The sequence below is a fragment of the Schistocerca gregaria genome, unplaced genomic scaffold (genome assembly GCF_023897955.1).
Source record: "Schistocerca gregaria isolate iqSchGreg1 unplaced genomic scaffold, iqSchGreg1.2 ptg000621l, whole genome shotgun sequence".
Classification (NCBI taxonomy): Eukaryota; Metazoa; Arthropoda; class Insecta; order Orthoptera; family Acrididae; genus Schistocerca; species Schistocerca gregaria.
The window spans coordinates 154,930-182,403 of record NW_026062009.1 but is presented as its reverse complement, the minus strand read 5'-3'; the positions used below and the strand labels follow the sequence as shown (position 1 = coordinate 182,403).

The following is a 27,474-nucleotide window of genomic DNA, read 5'->3' as shown; positions in this document are numbered from 1 at the left end:
AAATTTCGGGAATGCCTGGTTTTAGAATACGACAGAGCGCAAACCATTTTTTGTGTTATGCCAAATTTACTAGACAGATGCCTTGAATTTTTCCAATTCACGTGAACTATCAGGCCGGGCTTTTTAGGTTCGACAAATCGCTCTAAAATTCTAATTTCATCTTTTGTCGAATAAAGATTTTTAACTTATTTGCAAGACAACAAAATCCTGTACAGCTTTTTTCTCCATGCACAGACGAAAAAGCGCCTCTCTCATGCAGATTGACCAACCGTCTGCCCTCGGAACCTTGCCATAGCTCAGTAACGACTCTTGAGAGTCAATCAAAAAAAGAACAAATTACGATTTTTATAGAAAAAATTACCGTTAGAGACATCAATACAAAAATATACTATATAAACAGAATATAAAATAAACCTCTGAAAACGAGCATTGAATCAAGCATTTGTGGAAACAACCTTCCCCATTTCACCTGCGCTATACAATGAATTGTGCGTATATCGTAGAGACTTTGGATGAAAAAGCACAGCTTTAAATGTGTACAATTGAGGCCAATTTAAATGCTCACATTTTTTTGACATTACGCGGTATTGTTTATATTTTTTTTTCAACGTGTCTGTGACTAATGACGTTCCATCTTCCTTCTTCTAATCCTGAACATTACAGCACCGATAGAAATACAGGAGATGAAATTGATTTGTCTACTTTAATAAAAATACTCAGTTGCTATAAGACCGAAATAAAGTACGGAAACAAGCTGCCTCAATAACCCAATCGAAAAATAGTGTCAGTATGTACACGAATTTATGCCTGTGCTATTCAAGCCCCACCTAATAAAACGAAAAGTGGCTGGTTCTCTTCGGTTGAAAAACTACAAGAATCAATGCCACAAATACAAAAAAAAAAGTATATTCAAATTTTGTGCGACTTGCAAAAAAAAGTGAGCCAAAGACTGGTATGTGAAAAAAGACAGAGTGAATCTTACGTTATACACAGGCGAAAAAAATAATTCTTCAATACTTTAGAGTGAAGTCAATTATTTGGAGGGTGCCTTGAAATTGGCGGAATCAGAACACCAAAATGTTAGAAAGTCAATTCAAAGAACTCAAGAAAATATAGATAAGTTAAAGACTATCATTACTGTATGTGTTATTTTTTTTTCGAATTTCTCAAAAGTTTGCTAACCTGTTAAACGCACATTCAGTGTGAAAAAAATCTTCGTACTAGGTTTAAACACCGCTCATTTTGGAGCATGAGTTTTTTCTTGATCTTTATCTTTATGATGTGTGTATTCATGCATTTGAATGGGTGGTTTGATTCATCAGTGCTCGATAAAACGTTCAATTGAGAACTTTTGCGTGCATCAAAACAAGGCTATGGCTAATTGATGTGACCTCTGACCGCCATACGCGCGAAGCTTTGGGGGAGACGAGTTTATGGTGAAAATAAAAATTTTCAAAGGTGTCTAAAGACGCCACATCACCACTTTAAGATGGTCGAAGTCAAGGCACGGGGTAGTTCTGCGTTGTTAGCCAGAACGCGTAGTTGAACAGAGACGCCTTGCAGTGTTTTTTCTTGTTGAGAAGAATTTGACCGCATTCCCGCGCGTACAATTATTTGAGTGCTGTCGTCAACGAAAAGGCCAAACAGTTTTAGAACGTGTCTGTTGGACTTCGGTTCGACAAGATGAGTGTCATCACAAGGTTGTAAATCCAACATTTGAATCAAATAATCGACTGCCTCTTGAAGCGTATGAAGGTGATTGATAATGAAGGTCACCATGGATTCAGTGTTGGTAGACTTGTCGGATTCCATGAAGCACCAGATTTGGTCGTGGGATGACGGGGGATGAGAGGGCTTCAAGTAGTCTAAGAAGCTAAAGGTGAGTTCGTCTAAGGCGTATTCATCATGAAAAGAGGTGTCTTCCAACATTTCAGACGTATGCGGATCGATGGTCGTAGACTGGAGATGCAGAGTAGTGTTGCAGAAGCATTCTTCGAAGAGCTGCGCGGGGGGATCTACCGACGAGCTGGCAGTCAGCAAGATGTACGTATCTGCAATATGAACACATTGATGAGTCGAAGCTTTTAATATTGAGTCATAGGGAATGGACGCTGAAATTTGATAAGGGGTCGGAGCCTTGGACACAGAGAACTGGAGAGAAATAGAGAGATTGCTTGATGCCGAATCTGCCATCGTACTGAGAATATTAAACTGCAAAATGATCGTTTTTCCATAATTGAAAATGTGCTTAAAACATACGACTTGATATTCAACATCAGGTTCCGTGAGATGAATTGGCCGGGATGTTTTAAAGGGGTCGAGAGAATGGGAAGGAAACAATACGACAAGCTGATCAATTGGCTTAGAAAAAAGTAAAGTGTGTCCGACTGGCACCGTTTCTTTCGTTATCGTTTGACGCGAACAAGTACGGAAAACGTCTTCCTCACCCGCGTTGAGCGCAGAAGCTTTAGCCAGAGCGACATCTGGCAACTCAAAAGGTCCGCTACTCAATCGTGTCTTATCTTGCAAGTATTCTTCGGCGGAAGTTGCTATATGCTGAAGTGCGCTGTATTGATCCGTTGGAAATGCGGGTTGAATGGCTGCGTATATGTCGGAAGAAGTAGAGGTAAGAAGATGGTTCAGCTGTTTCTGATTTTGCTCCTTGATCGATAAAACACTTAGAATGAAAAAAATTCGATAACTGATGTAGGCATCATCTGCGTCTTGTATCGTTCTACTCAATATTGACTTGATCTTGCTCGAATCTACGGTTTCGAACTTCACTAGGGCAGATAGTGCGCTCACTTTCTCAGCCGGCCTGTCGAGAATCATCTGGTTGTATATGTATCTTATAAACATTTCGAACTTTTCCTTCGCCAGTTTAGGCCCCTTGGCTCCCAACAAGTTCAGAATTTTCACCAGCAAATATCTGTATTCGCAATCTTCAATATACTCGCACAGATACGCGAGCGCACTGTTAGATATTTCTGGATTCCGGTTGATCATCTCTATAAAAATGTCCACAATCCTTCGTTTACAATCAAAATCGGCCAAGCTGTACAGTGACTTGAATAGGAAGAAGAGTATGGAAGCGTATTGAGATGGACACCTCACCGACAACTGTCTAATGCCCTCAATAATTTCCATCCTTGTGCGAATTGAATTCTTGGTCGACATAAAGTATCGAACATCCCGAAGTACTTTGGGGATTTCCTCCTCCTTCTCGCATTGGAGTAAAATCAAGATCGCTAAAAGGCCGGTGCTTGGATTTGTATCATTAATCAAGCCACGAAGCTCAAAGCAACAAGTGGTGTCAATAAACCTGGGATCTTGCTGTGCCAACTGGTGAATGGCACGCACGGCAGCAAATCTGACCGTTATCTTTGAATTCGTTAAAAAACCGACCAACGTTGCCAGTGCCAGGCGGACCTCTTTAAATTGAAGTTTTGGCAACGCAGATATTCTTTTCGCACCTTCGAGCATAACTACATCACTTCCGTATCGCAGAGCCATATCCATATATCCAAATAGCGAAGAATCGCTGACGTTCTTCACCTCCTGTCTATTAATTTGCTCTGTCAATAACTGGCCGCATAGACGAAGCATGTAGCAGTAGCCAAGAAACGGGTAGATCCGGTGGGATGGAAACGTTTGTACCATTTTCATGCTCGCAACACGATCATGCCTCCTTAACCAACAAAGCAATATCAACGCGTGGTACTGTACCATGCAAGACGAGAAAGACATGGCCTCTTGAATCTCCCAAGTCCATTTGTTTACAACCTCCGGACTAAGTCTTGCCAAATGTATTGCCGACACCAATGCAGAACTTGACAGATAATAGTCCTTGTCTAAAATAGCCTGTTTAACGAAGCGCTCAATCTGCGTCAGCAAGCTCGAATCCACAACTCGAGCAATAGTTCTCAAGGCATTCGCTCGAAGCACATTGCTCTCAGTTACCAGATCTTTGCTGAGAGCAGCAATCGCAATGATCACGTCCTCGGAATAGTCAGCCAGAGCTTTAAGAACGATATAAACCAACCGGCGCAGAGAAACCTTGAAAAAAAAAATGAGATTTTGATAGCACGTATGCAAATCTTAATCGACCAATCAAGAGCTGTCTAGAGAGCGGGTTTTGGCGAAGACCGAAGAAAAGGATATTCATTCTTCCTAATTGAGTACACCTTGATACATATTTTTTATATATGTCTCGTTCATTGGCGTGCAATATGCCCTATCTAGATCCACTTCTCGTACTCGTCTATAAACGCATTTTTCTCACGTACGTCCTTACACTGAAACAGCTTCGTCACTCCAAAAAACACGTTCGTCGCCTCTTTCTTGGTCATTGGCTCTCCATGCATACACATGTACAAGATGCGAACTAAAAGCGCGTAGCATTCTTGTGTTTTGATTGGCTTTGCGCTGAATATTCTAATTTCTTGAAGTACTGCACCCTTTTCGCACGATTTCAATTGAGCTGATTTTAAAAATTAGTATAAAGAGACTGAGAAATATTGCGCTTCAAATGCGGCAAACGGTCAAGGAAACACGCTGCGGTATTTGTCAAATTGAAAAAAAAAGGCATAAGCAACGTCGGCAAACTTACATATTGGGTGCATCTTTTTGAATTCATAGAATGAGTGTAAACGTCAGACAGCGAGAATCTGGGTTACTCAAAACACAAAGCCTAAACGAGGGAATATGCACGCCAAAGCGCAAATAATTATGTAATATTGTAAAGTAAACGAAAATAATATGTGAACAAAAAACTAAAAAAAGTGCTGCCAGGAAGAGGCTGTTAGCGTTTTACCCAAACGAATAGACGGCTCTGCTTATTCAGCATGTTTTTTTTTTTGAAGGACTGATTAAAATAGACAAGCGTGGATATTCAATATTTACTTGCAATAGATTTTCGGCCGCACGTTATTAATCAAGCTCCAAATCAGAATGAGCAAGCATGAAGGCGCTCATCGGTTTTGAGATAGACTATGTATTATTTACAAAAAATAATCTGGTACAAATTTTTTGGTTTTGGCACCTCTTGCTTCTGTTGGTGCGGCATCAAAAATTTTGAAACTTCGACCTAAAAAAAACGTTTGCTTGTTAGAAAGACATTGATACTGATAAAAACTTACATACAAATACAGCCACCAACGAAAAATCATATCTATATATGTGAGCGACAACAATGCATGATATTTTCCTTTGCGTGTTATCATCTGACCGCACATACTCAAACCCTCTCCTAGTTCTAGGATAGCCGCAATGTTACCGCATCGATAGCAATAGTTTGGTGCTGACCATACGGTCACCAATGCCTCCTCGAACATATATTTATATCCTTCCATCACCAATTGGTGAGCCCTAGTAATAAGCTCAATATTATTCGTATGGTTCCATTTTTGCACAACATCTCCACCAAATAAATAGCCAGCTCCTCGGTTAGACAAGTTCCAGCCATCCGCTTCGTCAGGATCTGACCAGAGCAAATCGCACATAGGTCCCTCGTGCGGTACTTCTTGTTTCCTATCAATAGCCAAAATCTGATCTAGAGTATTGATAGCAGGTGACAGTCCACCATGCACGCAAAAAATACGGCCCTCAATAGTCGCCGAAAGCGACAGATAATCAAAGGTTTCGGTACAATAACGCCAAACGTTCGGACTACCGAATTTCCTCATGCACTCATCGTAAAATCCATAAATTTGCGTAATTTGCCGTGATTCGTGATTTCCTCGTATGAGAGTTATACGATCTGGATATCTGACTTTGAGGGCGAGTAATAGCAAGAAACTTTCCACGCTATAAAAACCGCGGTCGACAAAATCACCCAAAAACAAATAGTTGGTTTCTGGACAGTTCCCGCCAATTGCGAACAATTCGCAAAGATCAAAAAACTGGCCATGAATATCGCCGCAAACCTATGTAGATTCAAACATGGATACGCAGACGCTGTAAGTCAGAAAAAAAAGAGAGGGAGACGCCTTACCTTTAAGATGGTATAAAATTAAAATTGCATAATCCACACTATAAGAGATAGTCTTACGCGCATTTTACGGGATGTAGCACTCTATTCAACATTCTCACCAATCTGAACATCTAGCTTTACTTTTACTAGGCGCCAGGGTTGCAGTGTGAATTAGAATACATATGGAAAATAAACAAACACCGTAATAGCGTGTATACTTACTGTAACGGGTACATCTACCCTTTGCACATTACTCTCCTCGATCAAAATTTCCCGTGCCTTCGCACACAAATTTTTAACCTCAGCTTCAGAAATTAAGGTCTAGCGCGGCGCCAAAAATCAAATAACATCAAATGAGGAGTTAGTCATAAAAAGTATGTGTGCCTGGTATAAGTACGCACATACTCAATGAATGAGAAAATCAAACAAAAAACGTGTCTAAACACTTTCTAGAGCACAATGACGTACACATTTTCTGAGCATTTCAATTTGTTTATCAAAATTTGAAGCCATACTGCTGCTGTGTCAGATGCACGACGAATCAGAGGACAAATGAAGTCAGAGTTCCATAAAGTATTTTACTAAAACACCGCACTGCGCTCAAGGCTAAGTCATCAAAGGTCCTATATGCGCTCCAGGCATGTAGATTAGTTTGGCATACATATGTTCTAGACAGTACAAAATATAACTGGCGCTGTGCTAATGAAAAAACGAGGAATTGATACTGAGTAGCATCAAGTAAAGATAGGTTAAGTGTGTGAATGAAAAGAGAAAATTGAATATACAATATGCTTGTAATAAAGTCTAGAATTAAAAAAATTTTATGACTTCTACCAAAAAAAACTTACCTAGATCTATTTTACGGAATTGGACGCACTAAAGATGGGATTGTGCTAGAATTTAAACATGGAATTCATGCGTCCGGCGTAAACTTAAAGGATCACACGAAGTGATAACAGACACCCGCACGGAGGTAAATACGCTCTAGTGCTTTTTTTCGCCTTTGTATGCCAGCCTGACGTTAGCAAACGCCTGCTTCAACACTTAACTAGGCCATTTTAATTGGATTGGGTAATTCCACTAAAATTATGTGTTCTATTGGCTCGGCGATACAGTTTTACCGATAGATGATTTTATGCGTACAATTATTTTTTTTCAACACTTTTGTGACAGAGAATGTTGAACCTGTCTTTGAGACCTGCATCCATATTCGGATTGCCTGTTCGTCTCAAACGACATCCAATCAATCCCATGAGGTTATTTGATTCTTTTTTTATTGAATTTTCTCAAAGAAACTATTCGACCGCATCTAAGCCAGCCACCTTCTGGAAGCATCCAGAGGTCTTTACTTCAAAAAACTGCGCACCGAAGCCACCTCCTCCAATGCACGGGCTCAGCTCGGAGCAAGTAGCTAAGGCACGGCAGATGAGGCATCAAGACCCAAAATATTATACGACAAAAAAACTAGCTAGAATATTCAAGGTTCACCCAAAAAAGTTATTGGATATTGCACCACTTCCTAATACTCGAAGACAGGTACGTACAGATGATGTTTGCGCATATCGAATAGGGGGGTACATAATATTTTCTCGACACGGTTGGTATCCGAATTTTTTTGTCTGGCATTCGCGCTTAGAGAACCTTTACTCTTTTTAGGGAGAGCGTGCTTTGGTTGAAGCGCGTCGAAAACTGCGCGTAACAGAAGGTAAGGATGTCAAGAGAACAAGACTGGCAGCTTGGTGGCACAAACAAATAAAACAGATTCCAGAGCTAAGAGAACGGAGAAAACTTTACGTCAGAAGAAGAAATAGATCCTATCTCGAAATAGACGTCGACCTTTCAATTAAGTCGGATAAAAGAGATGAACGAGCTGATATCAGAGCTGAGACTGTTAGAAATGAGAAGAGGAAAAACATGATGATGAATCGAAAAGGCTAAACTACAATGTCGTCACACAGGAAAGAGCATATGTAAAAAGTTATATATTTAATTTTTTTGCCCAAAACCAACTTGTTTTTCTACCGTCTGTAATGGTGTATATCTTATCTTGAACGATTTCGAAATTTAAATTACTGAAAATATGGTTTAGTTCCCCATATTTTAGTAAATGTTTTAATTTTTTGGGCTTTTTGGGCTTTTGAAAGCAAGGTTGCTGGTCGTTTTCAGAAATGGCACCATCTTCTACCATGAAATGATGTACTAGTATGTGTCCGCCTGCCTTCAACAATTTTGCCATAGTTTGAAATAGCGGTCTGTACAAATACCTAGATACATTGATGAGGTCCACTTTTTCTATTCCTGTATTCCATTCCTCTTCATCTGCTTCCAAATTAGCACATTTGGTACAGATGTGTACATGATTTCTTTTTGCAAGACTCTGCGCTCTACACAACATTTTCTGCTGGTGGTCTAATGCCAATACCTGCCATCCATTTAAGGCCAAATATACTGCGTCTCGTCCGCCACCGCATGCGAAATCGATAGCCGTTCCTTGTTTCGGCAAGCCCCCTGCTTGGCGGATTTGCTCAATGCGTGAGAGGGTATCAAACAAGAGTGGTGAACACTGCCATATAATGCGGCTTTGACTACTCTGATGAGCCAAAAAGTCTGGTCGAAGCGTCTGTAGGTCGTGCCAAAATGTTGGACAATCTAAAGAGATAATCATTTGTTGAAAGACGCGGTAGAAATGAAGAGAGAGATAGGTATAGACGGGTTCAAGAGAATCGGAAGATTCAGCAAGCAAACAAACAGCAGTCTGTCTAGGAGGAAGTTCATCGCCTGAAATCGCGCGTCAGAAAACGCACTGTATTATTTCGTTAACAAAATTAAAGACGCCGGAATTCGAGGCCATTCTTTCCCGGCGATTTGGACTCGACATATGTATGAGACAGAATATTCAAATTAGTTGTACCGTTTTGCGTACATCTTTCTAAAAACGTGGTCGAAGGAATGTTGGTGGCGCCTACCAAATGCACTTCGTTATATTCTGAAGCCTCTCGAAGGTCGATCAGTGGACATCTGGATTCGATCCATTTGCTCACCCACAACAAAGCGAACATGAGAAGTTGATTGTTTTTTTGTGACAAAAGTTTGCTAGATACACTCTTTTTTATTGAAGAGCGAACATTCTTGAAGATATGTCATCCACTAACCATTTGATACCGTCTAAAATACCCGTTCCGGTGATAGCGCTACATGACACGATCTTGTACTTTCTTGTTATTAATTCTAACCCCAGATGTGCAGATATTTCGTCGACAGATTTAGAACTAAGCAAGTCATTTTTATTGGAAAGTATCAACAGCGTCGCATCCATGAGCTTCTGTTGCACTGAAAAGTCAGTTTATTCGAAATTTTTTTTGAATGGCGCTTTTGATGCGTACTTCTTTCCGCAGCAATTTATCAAATTCTTGTTTGCAATCTTCCAGACGATCTTCGTCTGAGGAGTCGACGACCCATACGACTCCATCTGTCTGTTCAAAGTAGTTTCTCCAGTAGGCCCTTAGAGATTTTTGGCCGCCTATATCCCAGATATTGAGGTTATAACTGGCACCCACGTGTACCTAGATGTTAGTTTTGCTGCATCAGAGCTATGGCGAGCCTATGCCTTGACTCAAAAGGTTGCAGAGAGCGAACATACTCCAAGTAGTTCAATGTGAAAATATCGAATCCAAACGTCGGACTGACTGTGGTCACGTCTTCGCCTTTAAGTCTCTTTATAATGCTTGTCTTTCCTGCGTGATCTAGACCTCTATATACACACGCGAATATAGTTAGAGTCCTTTTGCGGAATTTTCCGAGGCTCGGCCGGTCCAAGTCCTTCTGGCGAAGGAACAAATCGAGCGATTCAGCCGAACGAGCCTTCTCTCCTAGATGGCTTTGTTTTCAGGAGGCCACGCCCGCCAAACCGGAGGCGCTGCCTTTTGGGCTGCGGCAGAGCAGTCCGCTTCTGTGATGGAGCGCGTCAATCTTTTGATGACGTCATTCGCACACACCGAGGCCGTCATAGACGCACGTACAGCACTAACAAGCGCATTGACTTTTCATTCGATCTCGTCTTTTTCAAAACGGTCAGTAAACCCATGATGTACGGCCAGCTCGAACGCAGACCTTGCCACGACAGAATTAAATTGATACGAAGAGAGGGGTTTCTCAGAGCTCCAAAATTTGCGTCTTCGAGACCTCGGTCTACGCAGTTGCTCTTTTTTCCGTGATGGCTGCGCTGCGTATAGCACGCGATACCAACGAGAGACGAATTTGATAAACAGCCGCTAAAAATTTTTATATATCCCATGTGTAGGGAGGGATAGATACTTTTCTGGCCTATGAATTAACACACACAAATTCCATGGAGATGCATACGTGAACGTCGAACATTTGGGGTTCACACACTCTTGAAGCTCGTTTTCTTGAGTTCTCTAGTGCACGAGCTACACCGCGAATAAGGATTGTGGTACTGTTTTCGCGACAAAGAAATCAATTCTAACCTGAGATTTCGTCGCATATTTTTTTTTAGCGAGCGTCAATTCAGCATTTTTTGTCTACAGTTTTTGTCTAAGTACATGCTAGATAGCTTCATTGCTTTAGCTTTTACTAGCCCTACCAATGCAAGGGCATGTACAGTTGTTCAGGAATCAGAGTAAAAATTTATCTTTAAAATCGCGCATCAGATGCTTTTGCGTGTTGAAGGATGAGACTTTGATCTACGTAAAGGAGAATGACAAGTTGGAAGTCTTCGAAAAGATCGAAATCACTCCCGGTATGTCTGCGCTTTGATTGGGGTATCCGCCGTCGAGTACCAGGTGAAATTCTGTGTTTTTTTGTACAGCAGGGGTTTTGCAGCTTGTGGTTTAACGCAACACGAGCGTGGCTCAAAGAAGAATGGGGGCCAGAGAGTGAAAGGACGGACCGATTGCGCTCCGCACATCCTGCGTGCTTTCTGCGAGGGACAGAGAGTGGATTACGGGAATGCAGGCGCTGGCGTGTATGAGGGAGCCAAAGAATTGTGTTGAGAATTGCCTGCTCGTGGTATTTTGTAAATATGTGTTCAGAGGAGGGGGTTATATTGCGAGCGTGTGTGTGTTTATTTCGAATGGACCGCGACGAGAGGACTGACATGTGTTTGAATAATGTGGAGATACCGGAATATATTCCTTGGACAAAGGAAGGCATATTATTTGTATAGAGAAAAAAGACGAGCGAATTTTGCTAAAATGTCCGAGCAAGCGAGCGTTTGATATGTGGATGGACTCATTTGCGCTTTTGTTCATGCGCATGCATCTGAACACGCACACACACAACAAAAATAAGGATCGTGGCGGAGACGGCGGTGCATTGGACGATGATCAAGATAACACGAGAAGATGGTACAATGACGTTTTGGCGCAATCTGAGAAGCGCCAGCTGTATGAAGACGGTGTGTACCGGTCTCCGGGCGAAGATCAGAGTAGAGGCGAGAATCAGGTCAGATTTGCCTTGTGTTCTTCATCTCCACTTTTTTCGACGTCTGCTAAGGGCAAGGCGCTATCGATGAAGTCCATACCGACAAATTCCCTTAACAACATGTACGAGAGGAGGGGCTTTATGTATCTTGAAGATGGTTTGCGAAGGGGCGCGGTGGCCAAGGAATTGCCGAATGAGGAGGGCCAAGAAAGCCGGGTGCAGATGAACTGGTCTGAGCCAGTGGAAGAAGAGGTTGCGGAGCCGAGGGGCGACGATCCAGAGCAGGTCGTCCCTCGGGACGCTCCTCAGCAGGTCACTCAGGACGCACACTCTTTTCGCCGAGCCGTAGTGCCGGACAGATCAAGAGAGTTGGACCACGTCAGGAAGAACTGCCTGGGGTGGTCGAGGATGTTGGCGCAGGCCAACGAAGAGAAGAGGGGTGAGGAGGGAGGACTGGATTCGACGAGCGAGGTCGCGCACCGGAAATCTGGATTGGCGGATGGTTTGGCTTACCGCGAGGGTTTGAGGCAGTCGCCCACCACGACGTGTCCTGGGTCGCCTGCTGGAGCGGTCAGCTTGCTTGACGATAGAAGCGACACGGAGTTGTTCAACAAGGCGGAGAGGGCTCACGAGAGGGACGGGAGTGGTGCGGACCGGCTCAATCGGGACGGCCGCGCGCTGGTCTATCACAAGAATGTGAGCGTGCCCAAGTTGAGGGACTATTTTGAGGTGCACGGGAGGGAGATAATGAAGGGCCATCTGAAGAAGACGTTTTCGCCCAGAACGATAATGCCGGTTGCTTATTATGAGAGCGATTCGTCTTCTGACTCGAAGCCGTCGCTGGTGCGGACGGCGATGTCGTGTGCGGTAGCGGGTGCAGAGAAGAATAAGAAGGAGAAGCTCGAGTTGAGGAGGGTGGAAGACAAGGTGGAGAAGAGGGACGACTACGTGGATCTTACGATATGGATGCCGAACGGGAAGGACTATCGAGTAAGGTACGACGCGGACAAGATGGTCAACGAGGCGTTGGAAGATTTGGCGCAAAAGACGCGTTTGGACATGGCGGAGAGGGTGTTGATTGCGAAGGACGATAGGGGGGATTTGATTCCTTTGGAGACGAAGATAGGTAAGTTGCAAATGGACATAATTTATTGTTTTTACGATTTGTTTGGAGAGTCAGTGGAGAAGGGAGACAAGAAGATGGGTGGGAGGAAGAAGTCGGTGGGACAGTTTGGTGGAATTTTGAACGCTATTTCTGGAGTGATGAGACATTCGAGGTTATTCCAGCCGCCCGCGCCGGGGTCGGGTGAGAAGAAGAAGAAGAAGGGGACGGAGCCGAAAAAGATTACCAGAGATGACTCGTTAAAGAGGACAGACGATGAGTGGCAGTCTCAACAGCAGGGCACGGGGTCTTCTTTTGACGCAAGCAGCAGCGGCGAATCCGACGATGAGACGACGACAAGGAATTCGTACAATGAGTTGGACGCGGACAAGCACAGAGCGATGGATTTGTTGTTGACGGTGAATCGGACCGACAGCAAGTCTTCGGTCATGGAGAGCAGTCCTACGATCGATTTGACGGAGGCGGGGTATTTGGCGTCTCGCAGCGAGACGGAAGAGGAGTCGATGATGGAGGAGGCGCAGCAGAGGTCTAGAGGAGAGCATGACAGGCTGGATCATCGAACGAGGATTGCGAATGAGATTTTGTCGACGGAAAAGGCGTACATAGGGTATTTGAAGGTGTTACTGAAGTTTTACCTGCACCCGTTGAGACAGGCGGCTGGGACGTCTGGGTTGCCCAGTTTAGAGACGGTGAGTCGTTTTTTTCCAAAGAATTTGGAGTTGATTTGTCAATTTAACACCCAGCTTTACAAGGCTTTGAGGAAGGCGATTAGGTACCAGAATTACAACAACATTGGCGCGATATTTCTGAAGTACGGGTCTTTTTTGAAGATTTACAACGAGTACTCAAGCGATTTCAACCAATGTGTGTTGTTGATGAACAAGATGTCGAAGGAGATGCCGGCGCTGCAAGAGAAGTTGAAGGAGGCGCGAATTCGGAGCGAGTGTCGTTTGAGCTACGAGGACTTGCTGATCATGCCGATTCAGAGGGTGCCGAGGTACTCTTTGTTGTTGTCTGAGTTGATGAAGAATACGCCGGAGGACCATCCGGACTACGAGAACTTATGCGACGCGGTGACTCAGTTGTCGGCGATAGGTCAATTTATCAACGAATCGGTGCAGAAGAACAACAACTACAGAAGGGTGCAGGAGCTTGAGATGAAGGGAGTCAATTTTGGGGGTTTGGTCGATCCGACTCGATATTTAGTGTATGAGTGTGTGGGGAAGGTGACGACCGAGCAGGGAAAGAAAGAGTTGAAGCATTTTTTCCTGTTCAACGATTTGTTGGTGTCGGTGAAGGAGAGCGCGTTGAAGACGGGCGTCGACTTGTCTTTGCCTGAGTACGCAGTGCCTTTGAACTTGGTGTGGGTACTGGACGAGGAGGAGAAGGTGTGCATTCAGGGTCCGTACGAGATGATGAGTTTGTTCAAGAAGAGAGAATTGGACGCGTCCTTTCATCGAGAGCTGGAGAGGTATATTGCGGCGCGTTTGAGTCGCGACGATAAGAGCGATTTGTCTTCGGGAGAGGCCGAGAACCCTTCTTGGAGGAAGGGTGAGTTGTCAACGAGGCGGTACGGGGCCTACACGACGGCGGCGGGAGAGAAATACGAGGGGGAGTGGGTGAATGGGTGCAGGCACGGGAAAGGTCGCCTAGAGTACAGGAAGTGCGAATACGAGGGGGAGTGGAAGATGAACCTGAGACATGGAATGGGGAAGCAAATTTTCATATCAGGAGAGTGGTACATAGGTGAGTGGAGAGAGAACGTGCAGAAGGGCTTAGGCAAGCTGTATGACTTGAGGGGCACAATGATCTACGACGGAGAGTGGGAGAACGGTAATTTCCACGGAAAGGGTGAATGGAAAGACTCGACGGGGTGTGTGTACAAAGGTGTATGGAGCGAGGGTCGGTTTAAAGAGGGGAGCTTACGGACGGCTACGGGGATAGTATATCGCGGTCAATGGGCGAATGGGATGTTTGACGGGTATGGTAAATTGAGTCATGATTCTGGATCTAATTACGAGGGAAGTTTCAAGGAAGGGATGAAGAGTGGTCAGGGAACTCAGCGTTACACATCAGGATCCGTTTACATTGGGTCGTTTGCTGGAAATCTTCGCCAAGGCCACGGAGTGTTACGGAACCCAGACGGTTCGACGTACGACGGAGAGTGGGTCAACGACCTGTTTGACGGTAATGGAACGTATACTTGGCACAATAAAACTCGATATGAAGGATCTTGGTCTAAAGGGCGCCGGAAGGGATTCGGTAAATGTGTTTACGCGGACGGCTCGAATTATGAAGGGCATTGGTCTGCTGACAAGTTTGATGGAAGCGGATCTTTCTTTTTGGCTGGTGGTTCTATGTATGTTGGGGAATGGGCTGAGGGTCTCCGTGAAGGTCGAGGGACTTTCATCTATTCTTCCGGTTCTAAGTACGAAGGATATTGGCACAACAACACCTTCCAAAAATACGGCGTCTACACCGGCGGCTCTGACCAAATTGTCAAATCCTATGACGGCGAATGGAACTGCGGCAAATTTCACAACAAGGGTACGCTTGTTTTATCCAACGGAAATATGTATAAGGGTGGGTTCCGAGACGGTAAGATGCATGGGAACGGCGTTTGGACATACGCCAACGGCGCTGTTATTACTGGTAAATGGAACAATGGAAGGTGTGAGGGCAAAGTCAGTTTTCTTCCTGACCAATCTAAGAAAGAAGATGTGATTTCAGGCATTTATGACCCTGCTTCTAATGCGATGCGCATCACACCGCACCTAGATCTCAGTTTTTGTCCTATTCCTTTCCCATCTTTTGAAATTGACTTCGATACGACGAATTTATTCTAAATAATTCAAGCTATGAAAAAAATATAATTTTTTCTTATACATATGCACACACACTACACAAATGTTTTTCAGGGCACACGCAGTGCTCCCCCTTTCACAGCTTGGAAGAGAGGAGGCCGAACAGTTGATCGAGCTTAGTGGCCAGGCTGATGTTACCATGGATTTTAAGCACGCCCTGGAGGAAAGCTGTCTGTGCATTAAGTTTGCCGGTTGCGAGTTTGAGGAAATCGGAGTCTCTGAGTTCAAAGGTTGTATCGGCGTGTAGATTGTTGGAAGGTGCGTCACCGGAGTAGAGTCTACCAGGATGGTTCTTGAGGTCGAGGGTCCGGATGTGCGTGTTGCCTTGGGCGTCAAGGAGTTTGAATTGATAGACGGCTTGAGTAGACTGAACGAGAGAAGAGGCGCGATCTGAAGACAAAATGTGCTGTAAAGAGTCGAAGATAGGTGCGCTTTGGAGAGAGGTAGATGATGAGGATGGAGGTGGTGAGGATGTAGATGATGATTGAAAGTGACCAAGTCTAGCGAAACAATTGGTTAGGGCAAGTTCATTGCGGTTGAGAATTCTGACTTGAAATGCGACTAAGTCTGAAGAAACTTCCCACATCTCCGTCTGGAGGGTTTCTCCAGGAAAAACGGGCTTAGAAAATCTAACCTTGATCTCAGTAATATCTCTATTAGATCCGTAATGCTTCAAGATGGCTCGTGTTGCAATTCCCATTGTGCAAAGTCCATGTAAGATGGGTCTCTTGAATCCGGCTAATTGACTCATATTGGGATCTATATGTAAGGGGTTCATATCACCACCTGCCAATCGATACAGTAACGCTTGCAATAGACCTACGTTGTATTTTTGGATTTTGTCCGGTTCTCTGTTTGGAATCATCACCAATTCTTCATTTTTTTTTTCTCTTATATGGGCATTACCGAACCCCCCTATTCCCCTTATGAACAAAGACACCTCATTCTCACATAGCAATCTCTTCTCTGAGTCATAGCTCTTTGTCTCTAGAATCACCAGTGCGCCTGTACCCTTATCATAAATTTGCCTCACCTTCCCTTTACTCACCACTTCGCCCTCGGTCGGCAACCTTCCATAAATCTTTAAGTGCTGCTCGCCATGCAGCAGCTGCATCAGGTCGAACTTCAACCCAGGCATTTTCATTGCATCGCTCACCAATGAAAGGGGGTATGTTACGCCCATCGATGGAATCACCCCAAATTCCTCATGATTCTCGTAGACATACTTCAACTCCTTAAGATTCAGCGGATCTTCACTCTCTCCCAAACTCACCGCATACAACATCACATCTCTCTTTGTCACCGTTACTCTCTTCTCGTCAAACACATGGTTCAATACCACGTCCACGTCTACCGCCCTGTTCGATCCACCGCTCCCCTTTTTTGCCACTTTCTCCATAAGTAACGATAGGCTTTCTGTACTAGACTTTGGATAACTCACCCTTCCCCAGTCATTAATCTCGCCCCATCTTTTCCTCACATCATCCACGTCTATCTTGGACGCATCGAAAATCACCCCCTCCGTCCTTTGCCACCTCACCCTGAACATTTCAAAAAAAGAGTTAGCTTCGACTTCGTGCCATATCTCATCTAGCACATCACATAGAGTTCTCCCATCTAATATTTCACGCACTTCGCAATCAAAATTTGCAAAGTCGCAGGACGTAGATGGTTCTAGACTGTAAAAAACAACACACACACATCGTGAAACAGTATATTGATATTTGCGTACCTGCTCACCCATCCAGCTCCAACCTCGAATACCCCCCCAGATTCCCTGTTTGACTCGTGAGACAAATAGGCTACCAGGGGGGTTACGAACTCCGGCTTCAGTGCCTTCACCAACTCGGGGGGCATGATCGTTTCTGTCATTCTAGAACCCGCCAACGGAGAAATTGTGTTTACTGTGATGTTGTGTTTCTTTCCTTCAATCGCCAGTGTGTTGGCAAAACCTAATATACCCAATTTCATGGCTGCGTAGTTGGATTGACCAAAATTACCGTACAAGCCAGCTGCTGAAGTGACCATAATTATCCGACCATACTTCTGCTTTACCATGTGTTCCCAGGCAGCTTTTGTCGTTCTATAAGTCCCCTTGAGATGAACCTGGTACACCAAATCCCAGTCTTGGTCCTTCATCTTTAAAAAGCTCACATCGCGAAGAATGCCTGCGTTATTCACCAATACATCTATTCTTCCAAACGCGTCGATCGCCGTCTTGATAATTTTATCGCCGTCCAATACGCTGTCGTAATTCGCAACCGCGACGTGTCCATCCCGTCTTATCTCATCGACAACCGAATCTGCGACCCTCGAGGACGATCCCTTCAAGTCGAATTAGCTTTGAAAAAAATAACACGTGCACGCCTAATCGGACCTCCCGAAAATGGGCCTCATAACGAGCGTCACAAGTCTAAATGCTCCGGCACAGAGCGCACTTTTACAGTTGACCACTACACGCCCATCTCTTTTAAATACATTCACATATTTGCACAAATTCAGCAAACACAAAAAAAAAAACCGGTACAACACTCAAACACCCTTATAAACCCTTGGTTCTGAAAAAAACTGCTCTTGAGCCCGGTGAATATACATACGTCGCCGCGAAAAGAGCCCCCCAAATCATTGACTACAACTTTAGCGCCACGAGAGGCAAAATAGATAGCATATGCTTTTCCCAGACCATTACCTGCTCCAGTAACAACCACAACACGGCCGTCAAAACGAATAGGACCTTCTGCGCTCATCGAAAGATAGTGCTGTAGAAGAAAAAGTAATACGAAAAACGGATCATCGACCAAAAATTCACCTGATTTGTGTATATGCATATCAAGAAAACACATATACGGTACACACAAACACCTTGAATGGAGTAAAATCCTTCTTCTAAGATGCACAGACCCTGTATACACGAATCTGTGCATGCATGGCCTTCTTTCGAAAGAAGCTAGCTTAGGTCTCTGCTTCAACGAGCATTCTTTTTCCAGGGTAAACAAGAAATGGTTTATTCAAAATACCAATTCCCGCTTCAATCGAAAAACGTAAACTCGATCACTTGGCACGGAATGAGCATCCAAAGGTGAGCCGACAATGACCGCCAGTTGGCTGACACAAAATGGTCGAACAATTGTCACACACAACAACCGTTTGTGCATGGCTGTATACAATAGTGATATAATTGCAGCCAGAACATTTGACATCCATAAAATACCCGTTGGGGCTTTGCGTCAAACGCTTCTTCTTGTGCTTTAGAACTTCTAAATCTGGACTAGGATTTAGCAGGTCATGCTCGATCAACTAGAGGAAAAAAATCAGAACGTTTGACACATTACTAAGAAATCGGCGATCGTCTTTCTGTGCGTACAGGCATCGTTTATTTTTCTTTATAAAAAAAAATAGTGAGTAAAAATGTTGGCCTTTATCAACCGAGATAGCAACACCCCCTTTTCCGCTGTGAAGGCATGAATATCAAAAGCCTGAGATGCGTTATAGAGAGTATTCATCTTACGTGATCATGCGCATATATGCCAGATCTAGACTCGCCTCTCGGAAAAAGCGAATTGAGCCGGATTCATAAAGGCGCGATCGCTCTCTTCAAAGCCCCTGGCCTGCTCATTCAGAGGGGCGCAGAGGCAAAGCATTAAAGTGAACGTACACTAGGAAATAAAAAAGTAGTACAACAATTGACCGAATAGAAAAAGTGATAAGACCAACCTTAACCATTTTACTATATTCATCGTGCACATACATATGTATATGCGTACACATATGTACACCAGATTTTTTTTCACTAAATGATGGACGCCAATTATTCGTCCAACTTCAGTTGCGTCTTTTTTCTGAGCGTTTGTTTGTACAACGCGGTTTTCGGCAATGCTCGGTTTCAAGGTCTTTCTTGCGAGCCTCAATTTTTTTCTTTTCGACTCAACTGGCTTCTACTACAGGAAAATTTGTCGGCTTTAAGAACCCTTGCCTACAAAGATCATGCGCACCCCAACACTTCGATCTTCGCTGCATGAGGTACTTAAGATCGCGCAAACCTACTCGAGTCGATGTCCAGACATCGTCTCTGTAAATCCTGGGTGCTTGGTAGTAATCATCTCTAATATTTTGTTTGCACACAAACACGTCAACTCGATACGAACGCCCCAAAGTTTAGATACGTCAAAATTTTCAAAATTGATTGTTCTTTCTATCTGGTCTATGTTCCCTTGCAGGCGGTCTTCTCCGATCATCGTCGCTGCGAGTTTTTCAGCCTGCTCTGCGCTGACGTCGAGCAATAGAGCCAATTCGTCAAACGAAATGCTCAAATAAATCTTAGACGCAGATAGGAGATTATGCTCGCGTATGGCCTTATCCAATGCGGGCATGGTATTGGTCATGTTCTTTGCAAAATTAGGCTTCATTTTTAGCAAAGCAACAAAGTTATCAACCTCTTGTTTGCGCAAAATGCGGTCGGTGAACATTTTTTGTAAAATTGGATAGAGCTTCAACCCAACAGAACGTTCGTCTTTGTACAAAACACCTAATTGTCGAGAGCGTGACGGGCCCGCTCTAGCCATAATAGCGCATATTATTGCGTTCTCTAGGGCGTTTTCACGATCTGATTCTTCAGTCAGCATACCAGCAAGTTTATGGTAATGAGTCGCTGCTTCCGAAAATCTTTGCTTGACTTCGTGATTTCGTGCAATGCATGCCTCACAGCTCGAAATGAGAGACGGATCAGTACATGACTGAATCAGAGCTGCCGCCTTGGTAAGATACCTTTCAGCCTCTGGATACTCTATCTCCAAAAAATTTCGAGCGATTTTGACATATTTGTCAATAAGATAATGAGTGTCTAAACCCCTAAAAAAAACAGGTTAGCAAGCGTTGCCATAAAGATTGCGATGACATCTGAGCACAACAGCAAAACACAAATCTTTGACGTTTTTCTACAGAGACGTTAGACGTTTTTTTCCCTTCTCATTTCTGTTAGCCTATTAAAAACATAGTAAGCTATGCGATCATACCGTCCACCGTGTTCTAAAGGAAGTTCCGCTAAAGTCTTCGCGGCTTTCAGCCATTGCTCTCTCGATTCGTAAACTGCAGCTAAGTTCTCTCGAATTTTCGCGATTTCATCTTCAAATGCACTGGAACGAGACCGAGTATTTTCTATTGTATAATTGGCCAATTCAATGTGCAACTCGCTCGGAAGCCTTGGCATGTTCTTTGAAAACTCTTGAAAAATAACGTGACATACTGCAGATGCCGTCGAACTCGATATTACTTTTCAAAGGCATAACGTTAGTTAAGCTAAATATACATGGTAGTTGGCCGAAGTTAAAAACCGTGTTCCTTCAAAAAAGAGAGACGTACTGTGAGTGACAAAAACCTTAAGAAAGTCTAATTGCTTATGTTCGAACAGTTCTTCTAACAGCTTTATATACTCTTCAATTTTAGATTTTTGAGTACGTATTGCTTCGATTTCCCTTAATCGAGCTTCAATCATACAGACGGCATACACACAAAACTGGGTAGCTGCAAACTTAAATTTTTATAAATGCTCAAAAAAATATGCCTAGTGGCACGATCGACAATATCTCAATGCGCATTAATTTTGTTTTTAGTTTGTGCTTAAAAGCGTATGCTTCTTGCATAGATATGGCACTCAAAAAACTACGCGTAACTGGCTGCAGAGAGAACTGTTGGTTGAACAGAAGCGGACGTTGCAACTCTGGAACAGCGTGATAACTAAGCAGCAAGCACTCTCGGTCGCACACAGAATGGTGGCAATAGCGAAGAATTAACATTTTTTGGCCGTTTTGGCAGCTTAACATCATAGCTAGTTTCCCATAAGAAAATCAGCTAGCAGCAGACCTTATCAACAAATATTTGGTGACAAACACTTCTGCAATACATACGGCTAAAACCGTATTTTACGCAGTCATTGCATCTTCTAGAAGTCCATGACCTCTCTCGTCAACCATCAACCATGAGCAATGGCGGCAGATGATTGAGCGTAGCGCAGCCCACTCATTGACAACATGTTGATAAATTTTACTATAGAGTCCGCCTATTTTCTGAATTGGCCCAATCTTATCTAGGACTCTGGTATCACACAGTCAGCTCAAGAAATTCAATTTCCCAATTTATTCGGGTTGGTGACGAACAACAAATTGTAGGACGCGTCTTATTTCATGCACAATTTGCATTTTTTTATGAATCTGTTTTCATTATTTATTGCTAACATTTATTTGGTCACACAGTATTTATAAAGCAGAGCCAAAACTGTGTCTTAACTAACAGTCTGGTAGCTATATGGCTTGATACCGAACCAATACACTTTGATTTTGTCATTATAGAAACAATGGTATGTCAACAGCTAAACAACTTAGATTGAGATGCGCTGGACAATTGGGAACTTGTTTTTGAAATTATGCGTTAACAATTTGTTTATGTATCTAATATCTTGCAGAGCGGCAGTGTTGGAGACTTACTATCGGCCAAGAATTTGGAAATTTTAGCCAGCCATAAAGTTGAGGATATACTCCGAAAGTCTATTGATGTCCATAGCGTTCTGGAAACAGACCATCCTGAAGTTGCTCTTAAAAAGTTAAACAAATTTCAGATTTTATCTCTCCCAGTCTATACCAGCGACAGTACCCACAAATTCAAAAATTTCATAAATATTTTAGATTTGGTAACGTTCATCATGAGAATTGTTCAAATACACAGAAAAGAATCTACGTTCAGTTCTCAAAGCTGGCAAGAAATTTTGAATACAGAGTCTATGTGGCGCAATGCAACGTGTGGAATGATCATTAAGGATTTCAAACTTCAGCAAGAAAAGTGCTTGTATCTGTCTTCTGATAGTAGTGTCTCCTCTCTTGTGAGAGCTGTATTCACATTAAGATCCTTTCATCGCATAGCCGTATTTAATAATGTCAATGATACAAAATTGCTCGGAATCATTACGCAGGGCACTCTCGTCCGTTATTTATACAATATTTTAGACCATTCAGACCCCTTCTTTTTGCAGTCAATCGACGTGCTTCATCTGGATCACTCGACGACTCATTTTGTCAATCAGAACGTAACAATTAGCAAGGCGTTTGAATTGTGCAGAGCGCATCACATGAATGGAGTTGGCGTGGTAGACGATGAAGGAAAATTGATTGGGAATGTGTCTGCTTCTGATATGCGGAATGTACAGAATTATACGGTTGATGACATTGTTAAATTCTGTTCTAAGCCTTGTGCCTGGCTCAAAGTCTACGCCGCCAAAGAATGTTATCCAATACCTATTAGTGTTTCCCCGGACGTAAACATTAACGACGTTTTGAATTTATTCGTTGGCACGCGCATTCACAGGGTGTATGTGATTGACCAGGACAAAAAGCCTCTGTCCGTCATACAGTTGGGCGACATCATCTCGCTTATCAGTGATAATTTTAAGGCGCTTGCGTGCAAAAAAAAACGCGAATGAATATTTCTGGAGTATGTTGATTTGTGTATGCTGCGGCTATAATGATTTTATAAACAAATGCCAATTTAAATTGACTCAAGGAGGAAACCCAAGTATGAGCCCTGGTTTTTCCGCAGAGGGCACCCCTTTTCATGGTCATGTTCGCTCAGGATTTTCTTTTGCACGGTCATAGCTGTTATTTTTCTATTTTGTAGGTATTAATTTTTTTTTGAAGAGAGCGGATCAGAATGTGTGAAGCACGGGCCATCTGTAGGAGGAAATTCACAGTAGCTTTTGTTGCTTGATGGATAATGATTATGATACATCTGGATTTTGGGTTCCTGGTGCGTTGGCGCCAGGTTTGCAAGTTTCGGAGTCAAGTCTCGGACGTGGGGGCGACGGACGCGGCAGCGCTGCTTCGTTACATTCATCGGAAAGCATGAGTCAGCAGCGAATGCGACTGCCTGTCTATAAGCATAGTACGCGCGCAGCGAAGCCCATATCCGAATTTGGAGTGTGACGGGTGTGTGTGCGCACATGTGTGTATTGATAAGGCAAATCTCGTTTTGTGTGTTCGCGTAAAGGCGATTGTTCGACATGCGATGTGATAGAACAGCGTGATGGCGTAGTAATATTTTTTTGATTTAGGGCGAGAGTTGTTGTACTTGGTTGAAAATTTTCCTGTGGTAGTTGTGCATGGACCGACGAGTTGCGGCAAATCGACGCAGATTCCGCAGTACCTCTTTGAGAGTGGATGGTGTCGATCGCTACAGGTTTGTTGCACACAGCCTCGCCGTGTTGCGGCATCGAATGTTTCGCTTCGTGTAGCTGCAGAAATGAATTGTTTGGTTGGACAAGAGGTAGGGTATTGCATTCGCTTTGAGGACGTGACATCGGCCAAGACTAAAATCAAGTATGTTACGGATGGAATATTGATCAATGAAATTATGCAAGATCCTTTGTTATCGAAGTACTCGGTTGTGATGTTGGATGAAGTTCATGAGCGTAGCGTCAGTACAGATTTACTCCTCGGACTTTTTAGGAAAATTCAAAATCAAAGAAAAGACTTGCGGCTTATCATCGCGTCGGCTACAATCGACCTGGAAGAAATTGTTTGTTTTTTTAGTCGGAAGACGACGAGGGGCGTTCAGGCGGTGCACGCTCGAGCGGAGAGTCTCCCCGCGAAGGATAGCGTAGCCAACTGGTTGAACCCGGAAATGCCTGACGTTTTGGCAATTTTGTCAATAGAAAACCGACCATTTCCGGTAGAGGTCTTTTATACAGTACAGCCCGTTCCAGACTATTTGGATGCATGTTACCAACTGACTTTGGCGATCCACAGCAACGAGCCGATAGACGCTCCGGCGCGCCACATTTTGATTTTTCTGACTGGACAAGAAGAAATTGAGTGCTTGATCGGACGCTTTCGAGACCGGTCGATGGTGCCATCTTCACTGCAGGTGCTACCCATGTATGCTGGTCTGACTTTGGAGGAGCAGTCGGAGGCATTGCAGAGGGCTCCTCTGGGCAAGAGAAAGGTAATTTTGTCCACGAACATATGTGAGACAAGTATTACAATTGACGACCTTGGTTTTGTGATCGATTGCGGCTTTGAAAATAATCGAGTTTGTCAATTGATGACACATCAGGATCTACTCGTGGCTCAGCCGATTTCCCAGTCATCAGCTAGACAAAGAGCTGGGAGAGTGGGCAGAACTGCTCCCGGAAAGTGTTTTCGACTGTACACCGAGGAGACGTTTAACCAGCTTCGAGCTAGGCGGAGACCTGAAATTCAGCGGTGCGAACTTTCATCGGTTGTGCTTCAGCTCAAAGCGCTCGGAATTGACAGAATAAGGAATTTTGACTTTTTGTCTCCTCTTCCTGTGCCAAGGGTTCGCGTTGCGTTGGAGCTGCTACACGCTCTTGGTGCACTGAATGACGAGGCTAAGTTGACGACACCTTTAGGATTGCGCATGGCGGAGGTTCCGCTGGATGCGAAGATGGCAAAAATTTTGATCAATTCCGTTCAATACGGATGCGCAGAGACTATTTTGTCCGTTTTGTCTATGGTGTCTGTTTCCACTTTTGCCGATAGCGTTTTTTTGGGTTTGAGGGGTGGTGGAAAAGATAAACACGCTCGAGCGGAGACAGAAAGACGCAGATTCGCTGTCTACGAGGGAGACCACATCACTCTCTGCAATGTCTACAACGCCTACCTCGAAAATGGCCAAGATGCACGTTGGTGTCAGAATTGCCTTTTGAATGTGCGTCTACTTCGCAAAGCCTCTCAGGTGAGGAGGCGACTTCATAACCTTTTATGTAACTTGGGTCTGCTAGATCGTCGTCAAGCGGCCTTCGAAGAGCATAAGAACACGGACGCCCGCATTATTCAGAAATGCCTGCTATCTGGGTATTTTATGAATGCAGCCAAGCTGCAGCCGGACGGTAGCTATAGGACCGTACAAGGCCATGCTGAGCTGCATATTCATCCGAGTAGCATTCTCGCTCGGCATCCACCCGACTGGCTGGTTTTCAGCAAAGTCATTCACACTGGGAAGGCCTATATGCGCGAAGTGACCAAGATCCATCCACAAGATCTGACCGAAGTCGCTCCGCACTACTTCCAGTTCAGACAATCGATGTCTTCGCTAGCGACGGTACAGCCTTGAGAACGCACTCGGCACCGTGAAAAAGACCGGAGAGGGCCGTCAGCGACGAAGCGCGTGAGAGGCGGCTTTTTCGTACACGAACTTTCGTTTGTACAGCTCACTCCCAAACGTATCGAGAGCCGGTCTTCCCTGCCTGAAACGGATCGATACACAGCATGCAACCGTTCCTCAGACCGGAGTGTGGGGCGCTTTCAAGAGTGGTTGCCATACCTCGGGATGTCGTTTTTTGTGTCGAAAACGGTCCTTTTGACAGGCAAACGCAAAAATTTCGAGAAACGCAATGTCAGAGCGGCCCCGCAGAGCTCTCAAACCAAGACAAAACACCGAGCGACAGTCATGTAACTTCGGCGAGAATTCCACAACTGCTTAGGACCAAACGCGCGGTCATCCGTTCGGAGAGAGGCAGCAGAGAGCGATTGCATTCGACCGCTGTACGATTGTTGTTGAAGCACGCGTGCGCCCGTCTCGGCGCGCGAGACGAATGCGCCATCGTCGCATTATAAGGCCAAACGACGCCACCAATTGCAGCGTCTTGGATTTTCGAGAAAACACAATTCAAAAAAATAGATCCGTGGTAGCGTTGTGTCGCGACGGTTTTTTTTGTGTTAGTGTGTGTCTGGCTCTTCTGACGGGGAAACGGTTGACGAAAGAGCTCTGGTGTGCGGGTGGCACGCAGCGTCACCGCTCTGACGACTGCGGACGGGTTAGGAACAGGGGTGTTTATATACGAGGTACGCGTGTATCGGACGTGAGGAGCTTGAGGCTGTACTGAGAGGGCGCACGGCTTCAAAAAAAAGGCAACAGTCGTTGCAAAAAGGGTGTCTTAGTTTTGTCTCTTTCTTTTTCGCGTTGGAGGTGAGTCTGTTTGTTCTCGACTATCCGATTGGTCGCTTGTTTCTTTTTGGTTTTTTATTGCGTTGTCTGGTACGATCCATTGCTCGTCTGGTAAGAGAGTTGGTATTTCTGTAATTTGAAGTATGCCTTTGAATGTTTTTCGAGTGGCTGCATGGGATATTAGCTTTTTGGGATTTGTCGTCAGCGCCTCTTTGCATGATGCAGCTCCGAGTCCTAGAAAGAGTCCCAAGTTAGCAAGGTCGTGAGGCGACCTGAGGCCTGTGACTTGATCTGCGCCGGAGGTGATAATGATGTTTCTCCCAAGTGTGGCCTCTACAATTCGTCGAGCGTTGGTCATGGCTGCTTTTCTTGACTTTGGATAGAGTAGGATTTGAGAGATGTTGATTTCGAAATGGATACCGCGGTCAATGGCTTGCTTTGCCACGGAGCGCTGGATTCTGAACGGCTTTTCTTGAACGTTGAAGGTAATTAGATCCACATAACTCGACTGGACACATTGCAAAAATATTTTTTCAGTGCAAGGTTGGACGGCGACGATGTCCCAGTTTTTCAGCGCGCGCGCGTTGTTAGAAGAGATCAGTTGTACCTGACCGTCCTCGTTCAGAACTAGCGTTAGGCGCTTGAACTGCTTGAGGGTTTTCCCATGCATGGAGAGCCGAGCAAGCGCCTCGGCGAAGAGGCGGCCAGAGCATGCATAGTTGGATGAGGGAGGTGTGTCTGCGCCCGATCCGCCGGACAAATAAGATCCCAAATCCACGGGTACGACAGGTTCAATCTGTAAAAAAAGGTAAATGGTCAAAGTGTGTGTACATGTATAGAGGCCGATATTGTGTTTTTTCGTACATTCGGTTTGAACGTCTTTCCGGAAGATTGGTAATTTAGGGCAACGTTGTCGTAGCCGACTGAGGTAGAACGGGAGTCAGGGATCGGTCAGAGCCCGTTGGTGCCGGCGAGAGAAACGGCGTACTTTTCGCAGCTGTAGCGACGACATTTGAGAGGCCGTTGTTTGCTGAATCGTAGTTGATGTTCAGATCATAGAACATGGCCGTGCGCGAGATGTTCTAAGGAATGCGTCCCGGATCCGCAATCTCCCTGAGAATTGA

At 44.3% G+C, this 27,474-nt stretch overlaps 9 protein-coding genes and 1 long non-coding RNA gene across 17 annotated transcripts; 5 read left to right on the top strand and 5 right to left on the bottom strand.

The window, feature by feature from the left end:
* Positions 1–410: 410 nt before the first annotated feature.
* On the top strand, positions 411–1,283 carry LOC126317119 (uncharacterized). 2 transcript variants are annotated; one of them, XR_007556411.1, is made up of 4 exons: positions 411–488; positions 664–952; positions 1,023–1,139; positions 1,202–1,283. It is a non-coding gene; the product is annotated as an uncharacterized LOC126317119 (long non-coding RNA). The 2 variants fall into 2 exon arrangements; XR_007556410.1 differs by lacking the exon at positions 411–488 and having other exon boundaries at positions 605–952.
* On the bottom strand, positions 1,210–6,714 carry LOC126317118 (serine/threonine-protein phosphatase 4 catalytic subunit-like). 3 transcript variants are annotated; one of them, XM_049993095.1, is made up of 7 exons: positions 6,633–6,714; positions 6,440–6,491; positions 6,194–6,292; positions 5,237–5,924; positions 4,610–5,086; positions 4,287–4,480; positions 1,224–4,056 (listed from the first exon to the last, which is right to left on the bottom strand). In XM_049993095.1, the coding sequence occupies exons 2-5, from the start codon at positions 6,482–6,484 to the stop codon at positions 5,001–5,003; spliced, it is 918 nt and encodes a 305-aa protein (XP_049849052.1). In that variant the 5' UTR covers positions 6,485–6,491; positions 6,633–6,714; the 3' UTR covers positions 1,224–4,056; positions 4,287–4,480; positions 4,610–5,000. The 3 variants fall into 3 exon arrangements, with proteins under 3 accessions (XP_049849051.1, XP_049849052.1, XP_049849053.1); XM_049993096.1 differs by having other exon boundaries at positions 6,440–6,488; positions 6,633–6,710; XM_049993094.1 differs by lacking the exons at positions 5,237–5,924; positions 6,194–6,292; positions 6,440–6,491; positions 6,633–6,714 and having other exon boundaries at positions 1,210–4,056; positions 4,610–4,732.
* Positions 6,715–7,148: 434 nt separating this feature from the next.
* LOC126317092 (uncharacterized) lies at positions 7,149–8,741 on the top strand. Its single transcript, XM_049993070.1, has 2 exons — positions 7,149–7,507; positions 7,628–8,741. Exons 1-2 carry the CDS (start codon positions 7,223–7,225, stop codon positions 7,907–7,909), a joined length of 567 nt encoding a protein of 188 aa, XP_049849027.1. The 5' UTR covers positions 7,149–7,222; the 3' UTR covers positions 7,910–8,741.
* Positions 8,742–8,989: 248 nt separating this feature from the next.
* Positions 8,990–10,198, bottom strand: LOC126317093 (ADP-ribosylation factor-like protein 2). The gene is made up of 4 exons (XM_049993071.1): positions 9,991–10,198; positions 9,612–9,722; positions 9,355–9,517; positions 8,990–9,293 (listed from the first exon to the last, which is right to left on the bottom strand). The coding sequence occupies exons 1-4, from the start codon at positions 10,053–10,055 to the stop codon at positions 9,081–9,083; spliced, it is 552 nt and encodes a 183-aa protein (XP_049849028.1). The 5' UTR covers positions 10,056–10,198; the 3' UTR covers positions 8,990–9,080.
* Positions 10,199–11,554: 1,356 nt separating this feature from the next.
* LOC126317076 (uncharacterized) lies at positions 11,555–15,382 on the top strand. Its single transcript, XM_049993052.1, has one exon. The coding sequence runs from the start codon at positions 11,555–11,557 to the stop codon at positions 15,380–15,382; it is 3,828 nt and encodes a 1,275-aa protein (XP_049849009.1).
* On the bottom strand, positions 13,199–18,169 carry LOC126317089 (peroxisomal multifunctional enzyme type 2-like). Of its 2 annotated transcripts, XM_049993066.1 has the most exons (3): positions 17,998–18,169; positions 17,133–17,725; positions 13,199–16,941 (listed from the first exon to the last, which is right to left on the bottom strand). In XM_049993066.1, exons 1-3 carry the CDS (start codon positions 18,145–18,147, stop codon positions 15,477–15,479), a joined length of 2,208 nt encoding a protein of 735 aa, XP_049849023.1. In that variant the 5' UTR covers positions 18,148–18,169; the 3' UTR covers positions 13,199–15,476. The 2 variants fall into 2 exon arrangements, with proteins under 2 accessions (XP_049849023.1, XP_049849024.1); XM_049993067.1 differs by lacking the exon at positions 17,998–18,169 and having other exon boundaries at positions 17,133–17,867.
* Positions 18,170–18,375: 206 nt separating this feature from the next.
* On the bottom strand, positions 18,376–20,908 carry LOC126317090 (COP9 signalosome complex subunit 4-like). Its single transcript, XM_049993068.1, has 5 exons — positions 20,759–20,908; positions 20,413–20,668; positions 19,056–20,248; positions 18,765–18,781; positions 18,376–18,697 (listed from the first exon to the last, which is right to left on the bottom strand). The coding sequence occupies exons 1-3, from the start codon at positions 20,889–20,891 to the stop codon at positions 19,441–19,443; spliced, it is 1,197 nt and encodes a 398-aa protein (XP_049849025.1). The 5' UTR covers positions 20,892–20,908; the 3' UTR covers positions 18,376–18,697; positions 18,765–18,781; positions 19,056–19,440.
* LOC126317091 (uncharacterized) lies at positions 20,391–22,942 on the top strand. Of its 3 annotated transcripts, none has more exons than XR_007556404.1 (4): positions 20,391–20,754; positions 20,843–21,560; positions 21,649–21,752; positions 21,858–22,942. XR_007556404.1 is itself a non-coding variant. In XM_049993069.1 (3 exons), the coding sequence occupies exons 2-3, from the start codon at positions 21,750–21,752 to the stop codon at positions 22,866–22,868; spliced, it is 1,014 nt and encodes a 337-aa protein (XP_049849026.1). In that variant the 5' UTR covers positions 21,476–21,560; positions 21,649–21,749; the 3' UTR covers positions 22,869–22,942. The 3 variants fall into 3 exon arrangements, 1 of the variants encoding a protein (XP_049849026.1); XR_007556403.1 differs by having other exon boundaries at positions 20,391–20,763; positions 21,010–21,560; XM_049993069.1 differs by lacking the exon at positions 20,391–20,754 and having other exon boundaries at positions 21,476–21,560.
* A 150-nt stretch (positions 22,943–23,092) lies between these two features.
* LOC126317087 (probable ATP-dependent RNA helicase DHX35) lies at positions 23,093–26,124 on the top strand. 2 transcript variants are annotated; one of them, XR_007556402.1, is made up of 2 exons: positions 23,093–23,370; positions 23,496–26,124. XR_007556402.1 is itself a non-coding variant. In XM_049993065.1 (2 exons), exons 1-2 carry the CDS (start codon positions 23,152–23,154, stop codon positions 25,514–25,516), a joined length of 2,196 nt encoding a protein of 731 aa, XP_049849022.1. In that variant the 5' UTR covers positions 23,132–23,151; the 3' UTR covers positions 25,517–26,075. The 2 variants fall into 2 exon arrangements, 1 of the variants encoding a protein (XP_049849022.1); XM_049993065.1 differs by having other exon boundaries at positions 23,132–23,326; positions 23,496–26,075.
* Positions 26,125–26,290: 166 nt separating this feature from the next.
* LOC126317086 (uncharacterized) lies at positions 26,291–27,352 on the bottom strand. The gene is made up of 2 exons (XM_049993064.1): positions 27,215–27,352; positions 26,291–27,146 (listed from the first exon to the last, which is right to left on the bottom strand). The coding sequence occupies exon 2, from the start codon at positions 27,018–27,020 to the stop codon at positions 26,340–26,342; it is 681 nt and encodes a 226-aa protein (XP_049849021.1). The 5' UTR covers positions 27,021–27,146; positions 27,215–27,352; the 3' UTR covers positions 26,291–26,339.
* Positions 27,353–27,474: the final 122 nt, after the last annotated feature.